The sequence below is a fragment of the Channa argus genome, chromosome 6, assembly GCF_033026475.1.
Source record: "Channa argus isolate prfri chromosome 6, Channa argus male v1.0, whole genome shotgun sequence".
NCBI classification, from domain to species: Eukaryota; Metazoa; Chordata; class Actinopteri; order Anabantiformes; family Channidae; genus Channa; species Channa argus.
In genome coordinates this window covers 16,214,925-16,226,802 of record NC_090202.1, presented here as the reverse complement: position 1 = coordinate 16,226,802, position 11,878 = coordinate 16,214,925, and the positions used below count along the sequence as shown (strand labels likewise).

At 39.0% G+C, this 11,878-nt stretch overlaps 1 protein-coding gene across 1 annotated transcript in view; it reads left to right on the top strand.

Annotated features, from left to right (window-relative positions):
- The first annotated feature begins 236 nt into the window (after positions 1 to 236).
- pcp4b (Purkinje cell protein 4b) overlaps positions 237 to 11,878 on the top strand; it is a 28,505-nt gene continuing 16,863 nt past the window's right edge. The window contains exon 1 of the mRNA XM_067508483.1: positions 237 to 440. Coding sequence (XP_067364584.1) covers positions 432 to 440 — 9 coding nt within the window. The 5' untranslated portion in view covers positions 237 to 431. The remainder of the gene's footprint in view (positions 441 to 11,878) is intronic.

The window sequence follows — 11,878 nt, the reverse complement described above, 5'->3', positions numbered from 1 at the left end:
AAACATGCAATAATTTTGTTTTATAGCTGTTGTTATGAGGCTCACACCCACGCTTTGCACACACTGAGGTAGGAGTGACAATGGTACACGTGAAGTGACAATGGTTACCCAACTTCTATTGATGCCACGATGACTGAAACCTCCCACATCAAAAGGAGAGAGATGCTCCGTTTGGCGGATGATGATGAAAAGAGCTTACACAGCGTATGAATATTTGAAGGAGTTGGGTGGTGACTTGGGAGACACATTTGCCCACGGCGTTCCTATTGGTTTATTGGCGACGTGATGACACGGAGGAGTTGGGCTCCGCACTTTATAAAGCTTCTCTTTCCGCGGCGAGCCACTCTTTTAAAGACCACTACTGCTGAAACTTTCCATTCCGCAACTCACGTACTGGAAGCAGACGAGAAACCTTGACATTACTCTTCATCATGAGCGAGGTAGGACAATTATTTTTTAAAAACAAAGAAGCCGCAGGGTTAACCAAATTACGCACGATCCGTACGCTAATGCGCGGGGTGAAACATCCTTAATGAGAGTTGTATCAGGCAGGCGAGCTGTTCTATGCGGATTATAATTAACCGCGATGAGATTTCTCCACATTTGCTGTGCAGTGCGGCTATTCATTCCTCAGAGTGTCAGATGCTGCACAGCTGCTCTGTCTAAGTGTGCACAGCATCACTGTAGGGCACAGCAGGGCGCAACAAATGTGCTGGGGGCTCCTGTCACTTCACGGGGAGTAGTTTTCTATCGAAGTGGATTTTCAATACATAATACATACACACATACATAAGATTTAGTTTTCATTACAGTGGTTCAGACCTGGGGCCATGATTTGAACTACATACAGTGAAAATGGGGGTCAGTGTGGACAGGTTAGGAAAGCAGATTTTGGGCGCACAGCATTTTCTAAAATGAAAGAAACGTGCAATTGAAATTTGCAAATTTGTATTTTATGAAAACAGAGATAGTTGAAGTCTTTTCGCATTGTTTTGACATCATTGGGTTTATAGTGCAGTGTGGCAGTTCAGATGGATGTAAACTTTGGTGATTCTGACAACTATGACTGTATTTCTTTCTCTAAATATAAATACAAATTAAAAATATAACATAGGGTTAGAGGTTGAAATGGGAAAGCCCTGTTAGGTTTCCCCACAGCTAATTCCACCATTCTTCCATACAATCACATATTTAAGGCTCCATTCATCTGAAAGCAGAGGGAAGTGTATATTATTGGCGCTTTTTAATTAAATTTTTACTCTGCACAAACTCTAAAGTTCATTGCTGAATGTTCTGGAGTATCCTGTTAATTCCACCACTAGTTCTGTGAGTTTGGTAGTTGTGATTTTAATCTGAGCGGTATCCTGCATGTTTTTGAAGATTTTGCATTTTATTATAATGTTGATGCTGCCTTGACATGAATACACCAAAGCTGATGTTAAAGCTCTGAACTGATTGAGTGTCACTGTCATAAGACTTAAGTAACACCTACAGCAGTTGTCAGTGTTTGAAACATTTGGACCAGTCAGCAGATTGTGGGGCATCAGCAAGGTTTGCAGACATCTTACTTCAACACAACAGGATTGGGGGGCCAGACACTTCCACTTCAACCACTGGAAGTTCAGCTGAGATTCAATAAGAATTTATAATATTTATAATATTTGCAAAAATCATTTTTTTTAAGTATGCCATTCAACTTTTGAGGTTGGGAAAACATTTGGCAGGCATAAATACATACACAAATAATTAGTTGGAAGTTAAGACTTCACACTTATTATAAACTTATTATAATATAATATAAAGCCTTCAGATAGAAAAGTAGCATTGTTGGAGCTCAGTCCGCAGCCTAATGTGCAGTCTGCCATCTAATAGATTGGTGGCATCAGCGCACTTCTTGCAAGCTGTTCATAACAAGTCATTCACTTGGCGCCTCAATAAAAGATGAATTCAGGGTGCACGCACAACAGGAGCTATAACAGCTTTTGAATAATTGAATCCATTGCCAGCAGCAAAATCACCTGAGCTTTTCATTTGGTAATAATGTGCAAAGTAAAGAGAAGCTGCCATCCCCTGTTGATTAAAAGAGTGTAATTTAAGGAAGAAAAATGGCTCTGGTGTGAATGTGGAGAGAAGGAGGTGGCAGTGAAGGGGACATGAAATGATTTTTCTTTTTCTTTTTTTCTTAGTTGTTATGTTTTGCAAGTGCTGTACAGAGTGGAGTTGTTCTCAATCAAAGTCATGAACACATTGCCTCTCTAAACTTGACTTGAAGCCAGTAACTGAAGCAGAGCAGCTCAGCATGTTCTGGATGGATGAGTCTCACAGTGGTCAGCACTGCAGCCCTCCCTTATCCCCTGGTTCTTTCCACCTCCCTCTTCCTCCCCTTATCTACACATACCTGCTCACAGTGTGTAATATTATATCAGTTGGACTTTTTTTTCCCTTTTTTTTCAGATTGAGTTGTCCTAACAACAAAAGCACTGGGGTTACTAATACCCTTAATGACTGCATTGTCTGTTGCTTTCACACAGTGTTGGCCAAATGTGAAAAACTGGAGAATGTTTTCTCCTTTCTCTTAGTACTGTTGTCACATTATTTAATTGATCTAAATCAGACATTTTTGCTAGGCAACAGATTTGATTTCAGACTTTTTTTTTTAAACCATTGACCTATGTTCATTTTACATGCTGAACTTGTGCACATCAGACGTTTCCAGCCCCAAGTGAATCAGATCTGATTTTTTTCATGGAGATGTGAACAAACCAAATAAAAATTTTTTTTCAAATCAGATATGGGCTACTTTAACGCGTAGTCCTAAATCCAATTCATATCGAGCCTCTGGCTGTCAGAATGCGACAGAATGGAATGGTCATTTTTAGGGTCTCACCCCTGCGGGCAAGTGCAACAAAGCAACATCATTAGGTAAGAAAAGAACAAGGCAAAAAACCGCAAGAGTAAAATTTTGTGTGGAGCACATCCACAACCCACTGTTTTCACAGTTTTCTGTAGGTGGTCAGTGAGTTTCTTTCTTTTAAATAACTTTGCACAGAAAACGCCATCGTAAAGAGTTACCGCACATTTATTAGAACATTTTCCAAGAATACTTGAACTCAAGTTGACTCATAGGTATTTCCAAACTATAAAATCCCACACTGTTGTTACAGTACTGCAGACAATGACTCATAACTAAGCCGTCTTCAAGCCAAAACAGCTCATGTAACAGAAGCCAATCTCTGGTTTCTGCAGTTTCTTACGAAAGTTAGTTTTTTTGTCACTGTCACGTCAGCTCCATCAGTGTTGATGAGTGTGAGAGGAAGCAGCTCTCAGTCCGACTTTGAAGACAATAGTTATATTAGGATCTTCTTAGAACGTATTGATCTTGCCAAGGCATCTTCCATACATATTCTAATTAACGTCAAAGGAGTGTGGTTACATATGTGTATGTGTTCAGGTATCTACATTTTTTCATGCATGTGCATCAATGTGTGTATGTGAAGAAATGTGTTGTTGTCCCAACTGGGAATGGACAGAAATGCTCATTAGTTTCATTAGTTTAGACATTAGCATAACTTTGGCCTTGATTGCCTGGAAGATCATTACTACAAGAAGCAGCTTCTTTGGAGATTTATTTCTTAATGATAGGAAAAGCCTTTGAATATGTGGATGACTGCAGGGAGAGATCATGGGCAGCATTCAGGGTACTGCCAATTAGCCCTGGCTGAATTCAGCAGCCCATGGACAGGAAACATAAATTTGACAGGAGAGAAAGTGCTTTTAAGCAGTGTTACACTTACTATTTAGACTGAAATAAGCTCAACCATGGATGTAGCAGTGAAACCATTGCATTAATAATAACAACAACTTAACTCGAATAGCTTCACAGTTTGTAGGAAACATGTTGTGAGCACGTTTTAGTGAGAATTTCTTACTTATGCTCCTGCACATTTAGCTCCTTTATTCTTGTTTAGATTATTGTCTTACTAAACGCTCGTTTGACGGACCTCCTACCATAATGAGGATTGCAGGCACCTGCTGGAAGTCTAGTCTGAGTCACTCTCTGTCCCCTTCAGAAGGCTGGTGCGTTGTTTGCACCCAGCGTAGTTTTCTTTGGTCTTGTAGTTTGTTTTGTTAAGAACATATCGGTTTCAAAGCATCCAATACCTTCACTTCATTACTGATTTGCTTATTCAATACCACAATTTATTTATTTTTGAGTTTTTGTTAATAAATCATTTTTTTATTTAATGGTTGCTGTGTGGACCTTCCTTCTTTGTTATGCTTTCTATAAGTCAGGCACAACACTTGGAATAAATATGATCAAACAGCAAACATGTTTTCACTGTAGAAGACATCTGAGCCCTTTGGGTCTGACATTGACCTGATGTGGGTTTTGAGGCATCAACTCCCAACCTTCCATTTTTCTCTGCTGCTGCTGTACTGAAATCATCACCATTCAGTTACAGATTATGTAATACTATTTAGGAGGCCCAACACTGGGCTTTGGGTTGGGACTGTAACACAAGCTGTAATAAATCCACTTTCTTAATACCCTCTGACAAAATTGGATGCATTTTCCACTGCAGCTTGATGCATCAAGCTTATTAAACCAATAGGAGTAATGGTATCCATTTTCATTAGTGGCTATTATCTGTTGTAGGTGTAAGGAGTAACAATGGATGTTCTTCATCCTCACTGACATTAGCAGGTTTTACTATGAGTAGCATGAGCTGCCTAATCGCTGAAATGCAAGCTGTTTGTGAGGGTAGAAATCTGACTTTATGCTTAGCAAAAGCCTAAAGACGAGTCCGCTGTAGTCCATCCAGATTGGTAAACCATCCACAGGAACTGGTCTGTCCCTGCGTTGACATATTAAGCAGCTTTAGAGAATGTACGGCTGGATTAGGGGACTTTTGTGGATTGCGTAGATTTGCTGTGTCACGGCCTCCGGTGTTGTCGGCAGTGCTCCTGTTTGCTGTCCAACACACAGATGCACAACACAGCTTGTTTTTCACTCTATTGCTTGTGGACTAAAAATAACTACACACCCAACTAGACTGTCCTCCCTAGAAGCAGTTTGATTGCATGTTGAATTTAGATATGTTTGACCTGTAGAAGTAGTTTTAATGTAATAAGCAGTTACCAGCTACACAAAAAGTAGTGAAAAGGCAAAAAAAAAAACAAACAAACAAAAAAAAAAAAGACAAAAAGAGAAGTCACTATGCAACATTTTTTAGATTTTTTAGTTACAAGCTTTAAACGCAGATTTAATCTGTTAAAATCCTTCCGTCATTGCAATCGAACACTATTAGCAATTTTATTATGTTCATATTGATTCATATCAGCTTTAGTTTGCCTACTGAACATAATCAACAAACACTTCATAAACCAATACAATCTTTGTCAACAGTTAAGAAGATATGAATGGCAGTTTACTCAACCACAGCATCATAAATCACTTGGATTGGTGTCAAACACACACTTAAACTATTGCCAGCTGGGTGGTTAAGTGACTGAGATGAAAACACATTTTGTAATGCGTGTATGGCGGTTGTCTGATTGCTGTGCAGCCATAAATTAAGCAGCTGTTGGCCCTCTGGTTCTCAGTTGCGCAGAATGCCCCTTGCAGAAGTAGCACACAATGTAAAGTGAATCAATAAAATAAATTGACATCTTTATTAAGCCTGTTCCTTTGGTGTAGTGCTTTGGAGGGTGTTTAAAGTGTTATGTTAGTCCTGTGATTGATAGATGAGCTACTGTCAGAAATGTGTAAAAAAATACTCTTAAGTCCTTGATCTTGACATGGATTGAAAATTATGATACATATGATATTAATAAGTGTTCAGACTTTATAATTAATTTTATATATATAACATATGATAACACAACAGATTAAAATGTACTTTGTCTGTCAGTTATAAAAAGTATTAGTGTGTAACATTCATCATCTTTGTATAAAAGTTCAATTATACAAAAATGCTCTGTGCTGGTGGCACATAAATCACACATTTCAGCAATGTCAGCAATAGTGCACTTTATGTATGTTACAGTCATTCACCTGATGAGGGACTTTACTGGAGCATGCTGCAAATGTACGTCCCACAAAATCATAACCGCATCACACTTTACGGATTTGAAAACACACTTTGGGGAATGCAACAGTCTGTAGGCCAATCTAGTGAGTAAGGAGGTCACAAAAACAGGTTTAACTGTAGAGTCCCAAGTTTGAAAAATCAGCGGTGCATAAATATGTAATCTGTTTTCTATTCATTCTCCAACAACCTTTTAACAACATTTTAATTTTGTCAATATGGTAGTGATAGTTACGGGCTCTCAGGTCCTTCTTTTGTCTTGTAGAATGGTAGGCAGTAGTCAAACTGGAGGTCTGGTGAAACATGCTAATGAGCTATATTATGAGCATTTTGCATAGACAATTTTGCATATACTGTATTCGGTTTCTTAAATGTGTCGACCATTATTGGACGAGTATTTTGACTGGGTGTGAGACATTCTAACGGGCAAGAAAAAGATATTAGATGTTGTGCACATCTAATATCAACAGAGTATGATGCAGCAGAAGGAAAACATTTTATATATAAAGGCCGTTTAACGTTTACATTTGATTTAATTCTTATTTTGTATAAAACCCATACAGTACGGGAAACAAACATTAATTTACCATATAGTGTTTCCACTTTAAAGGATAACTGGCTCAGCTCACTGGTCTGTCAGTCTGCAACCTGCATTAGTTTAGTTTTAAAAAGTGTTGCCCTCAAAAAACATTTAGCCCATGCACAGTATACGGTAATAGCACAGTAATAGTTACTCAGCAGATATATCATTTAGGTCAACATTTTTTAGTTTTAACAGTACAATGGAGGTCTACGACACAGATGAATATACTAATTAAGGCTGTATATTAATGAACATGACACAAACACACAATGCGTCATTGTGTTATTATGGTCATGTACAAGCAAAGATAAAACTGTTTACACCCCATGTTTCATCTGTCCCGAAGAATAAAAGCCCCATTATGACATTTTCATCAACATTCACACTTTGTGCACTGCACTCAACCTGTTAAAGGACCGGGAGTTTATTTATGCTATTCTCTTCTCTTCCTGTTATGGGTTAAATGGAGCCAAACTAATCTGTTCATTTATAAAGTGGCTGAAGTGGAAAAGAAAATTTGCTGCTCAACATTCCCCATTTTGCCTCCTTGGATTTAAGGATAATGGACAATGATGAGACCAGCACGTAAGTACTAAGAGAGGTTTGGAGCAGATGGCACCTAGGTGGAACTTGGATTTTCTTGACAAGCTGGCATAAATCATGAGCTGACAGTAAACATCTGTCATCAAACATCTCTTCACTTAATTTGGAACTGACCAGCCTCCTTAATGCCCAGTAGATCCATATGCTGCCATTTATGCTCCTGGATATTGATGCCCTAACATAGTGGCCTGGCTCCTTATAAATACTGCGCCACAAAAAGCGAAAGATCTACATAATATCAGCTAACTGAACATGTTTAACCAATATTAAATCCTTACCAAACTGTTTACAGTAACTTTCCGATGGAGGCAGTAAAGCAGTTTCTTTATAAATTCTGCAGGACCCTTATGTCCCGCAGGTTTTGTCTATCAAGGCTTTTTGTCAAAGCAGCTCTGTCACAAACCCGTTTGTCTGAGTGGGCACAAGCTGCAAGCCAACACATGCCCTCTGCAGATGTCACTAAAAATTCACTGCAGCTTTTGAGGAATCGTTTTTAAAGGACAGTGCCCCAAAAAACTTTACCAAAGAATTTTACCATGAAATGTGTATTTTACAGAATATGTTTTACTGTAGTTGATTTATTAGTCCAACCAGAAAGCGATGGAGGAAATTAGTAGCTTCCTGCAGCTCTTAATTGCATCTGTCATTTCCTTTTCACATACGTTTGTATGGTTTTAGAGCTTGAAAAACAGAAAGAAAAACAGAAAAGGTGGCCAAAGTGATTTGGCCTTAGGTTCTTTCTGGTTGAAGTGTGTATAGCATATCTCTGCTTTTTAAAATTCTTAATGGCCATCGAATATGGCAGGAAACTGTTGGATTCTGTAGGCTTCCAAGTCTTAAAATAAGCCCACACATGAATAAACAATATTTTAGTGGTATTTTATCAATTGCTTACTGTACCTCTCATTTCTATCAACCACTCTTCACTGTAATTGTTTAGTTATGCACCTGTATTTAAGCAATTTTTAGGTATTCAAGAGGCAAAGCAAAAGATCTGTAGCCAAACTATGAGTCGATTGTGAATCTTTCACATTACTCTCTCGTCAAATACCTGCCTTTATTCTTTATGGTAAGTGAGACCTTTCAATCCGACAGTCTCTGATGGGACAACTCAAGCTGAGGACAGATTCATCATTCCTCATAATTAGGGTCTTAATTTGAAGACCTTGCTCTTTTCAGTTCATTTGCAAAGCTACTCTCTTGCTGCTTGGCCCACAAAAACCAACTGAAGAACTATCTGGGTCGCCTGGTTGCGTAGCTCACACTCGCTGTGTCACGTGGGCCCTCACACAGCTGATGGGTGCTTGGCTCTGGATCGGAGCTAAAGAACGGCATCTAATAGGCTGGGCTGTGTCTAATCAAGACTGTCTCTAGGTCTCAGCTCTCAAGCCCAAAATGGTCAGTGTTGCTGAGCCAGATGAACTAGCTGAAGCCAAAAAATTAATCATTGCATTATGCCAGCAATCCTTATACTTTAGCCATTTCAGATTAACAAACTAAGAAGCTTTTGGGATACACAATATTGATTTTCTCATTTCCATGTCATCTCGTACAAATGGTTTAATGTTTCATGCAACAAAGTCAAGCCAAGAGCTGACGACAACTTTGGCTTTTCAGATTAAAACATAATTTTACCTGAGGAAGGACAGTCAAGTAGCACGTGCTGAGCTTTAGTAGTATTACTAATGTTAGTCCTGATGTCCAAACCAAAAGTCATAGCTCTAGGTCCACTTATTCCACTTGATCCAGATCTTCTGAGCAAGTCACATTCTCTATCTCTATTTGCTCATTTGTAGTGGCACTGTTGATGTTTAAACCATCTATTATTCTGAGGTCCTCTTAAATTTCTTATAGACTTTATTGACTCAATCTTGGGCTTTCATCTTAAATTTGGGATAGAGAAATAAGAAAGTCACTTCATAAGTAAGCTGTTTTAGTTTCTTGATTGTTTTATCAGCTTCTATGTGGTCTCAGTGGACTCCTCCAGAGAATTTTCCTTTTTCACAGATTTCCTTTGATGTCAAAGATCCATAGTTTGTCATCTAAGTTGAGGTCAATACTCAGGCTCTAAATTTAGTTTTCATTCAGACTTTAGCATAAACCATGAGGGAACAGCATGTTTCACCAAAATGAAATAATTTAAAATGAATTCTTGGTTATTTGTTTAGTTGAGTCTTAAAATATATTTTTCTCTAAACCAAACAACTACAACTAACTAATTTCTAGAGCACACATTGTTTTACTTTTAAATAGACTGAACGAGATACGATATGTCAGTGAATTAATTCTTGCGCAGGTTGTAAGCAGATTTTATTATCTGAGGATAGAGCCTGATGAGTTTTTTTTACCAAGCCAAGCTAACCTGCAGATGATGAAAACTTCATATTACCATGCAGACGGGAGCAACATTGATCTTCTTATCAAACTTGTGGCAATAAAGCAACTAAGCATATTTTTTTAAATGTGAATTTATGTGTATTTATGTGGAATGTTCTTAATCCAACTTATTTATGCTCTTGATCCCAAGGGACATTTCCATGACAAGTTCCGCTTACCCACCTCATTGGCAAATTGTCTTATTATTGTTGGCACTCACCACATGATTGAACACAGAGAGAAATACTTTAGCCTGCTGCACAGCTCCTGTAAATCAGCTGGCTGATTGAACCAAACCCTAGACTGATCACAGGGAACTCCCTCATCTATTTACTGGCTTGCTGCTTAGTTTCTTGCTTCTTTCATCACATCACTCTGTGGCAGCTTGCTGTACAATCCCAAAGTGAGGAAACCAATCTCCAGAGATTGGTAACACCCACACTAATAAAAGCCACACAGAAAAATGTAATCTCACCAATTTCAAGGCTCATTAAGTTGTGTAACAGATGAGAGTTTGAAAAAATAATTTGAAGAGGAGCTGTAATGTGTTTTCCTCCCTCCCCATGACTCTCTTCTTTCCTCATCTCTTCTCTCAGTGGAAATTGCTGTGAATCAAATATTTTTATCAGAGCACTAGCTGTATTAAGATGAAAACAAATGATTTTTTATTCTAGAGGCCATTTGTAGTTTCGTGAATTAGGCTTTTCTGGGCCACGAACGCATTAGTGCTTCTTGGATTGGTGTCGACTGCATTATGTGAGCAGAGGGTTTTCCTGCCGCACTGCAAAAATCCCTAAAAATGTTTCATTTTAATGATGGTAAAAACAAGTTTGTGATTCAATGTGAGTCATTTGATCAGAACTTTTCTAGGGACACGTGACAGCTGAACTGCTTTTTGCTTAGAGTTATAATTGTTTTCAAAATCCATCTTCAGCCTAAACCTCAGAGGAATACAAAAGAAAGAAAACAGCTGAACGCATGCTCACATACTGACAGGCGTGCAACATGTAGAGGTGGCTTGACAATGGCTGTGGTTTTGTGGTTGAGTAAGAGAGAAGTGGAGTAGCTCCAGTGTCTTTGCAAAGGTGCAGTTAATATAAAAAAAGAAGTGTGCAATGAAGAGGGGAATATCATTTTCAGTGTCAGACCTGACAACTGCTCAGTGCAGCTACGTGTCACCTCAGGAGTCCTGGCTCGCACGGAGGAATGGGAAGTGTACAGCTGAGTTTTTGCACCTTGTGGTTCACCAGGCGGCCTGTGCCAGGAGCCCATTATCGACAGTCACCGTCAAACAGCCAGTGTTTCACGACATGTAAATCAGCTGCACTTCCTCTATACCCGCTGCCTCGCTCTACCTGTCCTTAACACTCCAAAATGGAGGCAAACCATCTCTAAACATGAATTGTAGATGTGAAAGACATGTGTCATATGTCTTCCTTGTGTTAAAAAATTACACTATTTTCATAAAGCCCACAGTATTGCCTGAACAAACTGTGCAACAAAGCATTTAGGCATCAAAAATGGCATCAAGTGGTTCGATGAGAAACATCACACCAAATGAATGGCATTACCTTTCTCAATCCCAGAGCCTGCAGAGGTGGATTTTATCATAATTGCCAGGGGCTTACCTGAGCTGGCAGTTTGGATACATTTTAGCCCTTATTCATGCTTCTTAGGGCTCATAAATGGCTTTCTTTACAGTATGTTCTAATTACTGTGGTCAAACTACTGAGGAAACGGTCTCAGGGAAAGTCAGTAATTATGTTTCATGATAATTACTGACCTTTGAGCTGCATTACAACGGTAAAAACCCACCCACTTCCTCCCTCCTTTGAAACTAGATATCAAAAAAGTCAAAAAAATCTGCAGTTGGGAGTTATTGACCCAGCACTGATTTGGCAGTGTTTCAGTTTGCCCTGTAGCCTTTATGACAGTATGGTTTATGTAACTGCCAATGAAGCTCATACAGATGAGTGGTGTGTAGAACACAGCCGTACACACACTTACAGTTCGCACACACACACACACACTCACACTTGTAGTAAAAAGCACACACAGACACTCACACCTTACGCCCACCGCCTGCATAGTGAGGATGAGCATGCTGATTGCTGAAGAGCTGAAGAGGCAGAAGGAGAGTGGGGTTAAAGAATCAAAAGGGAAACTGTGTTTTACAGTGGAGGCAGAGCAGCATCCTCCATCTGATGAATGTCACTTCAGAAGGAAC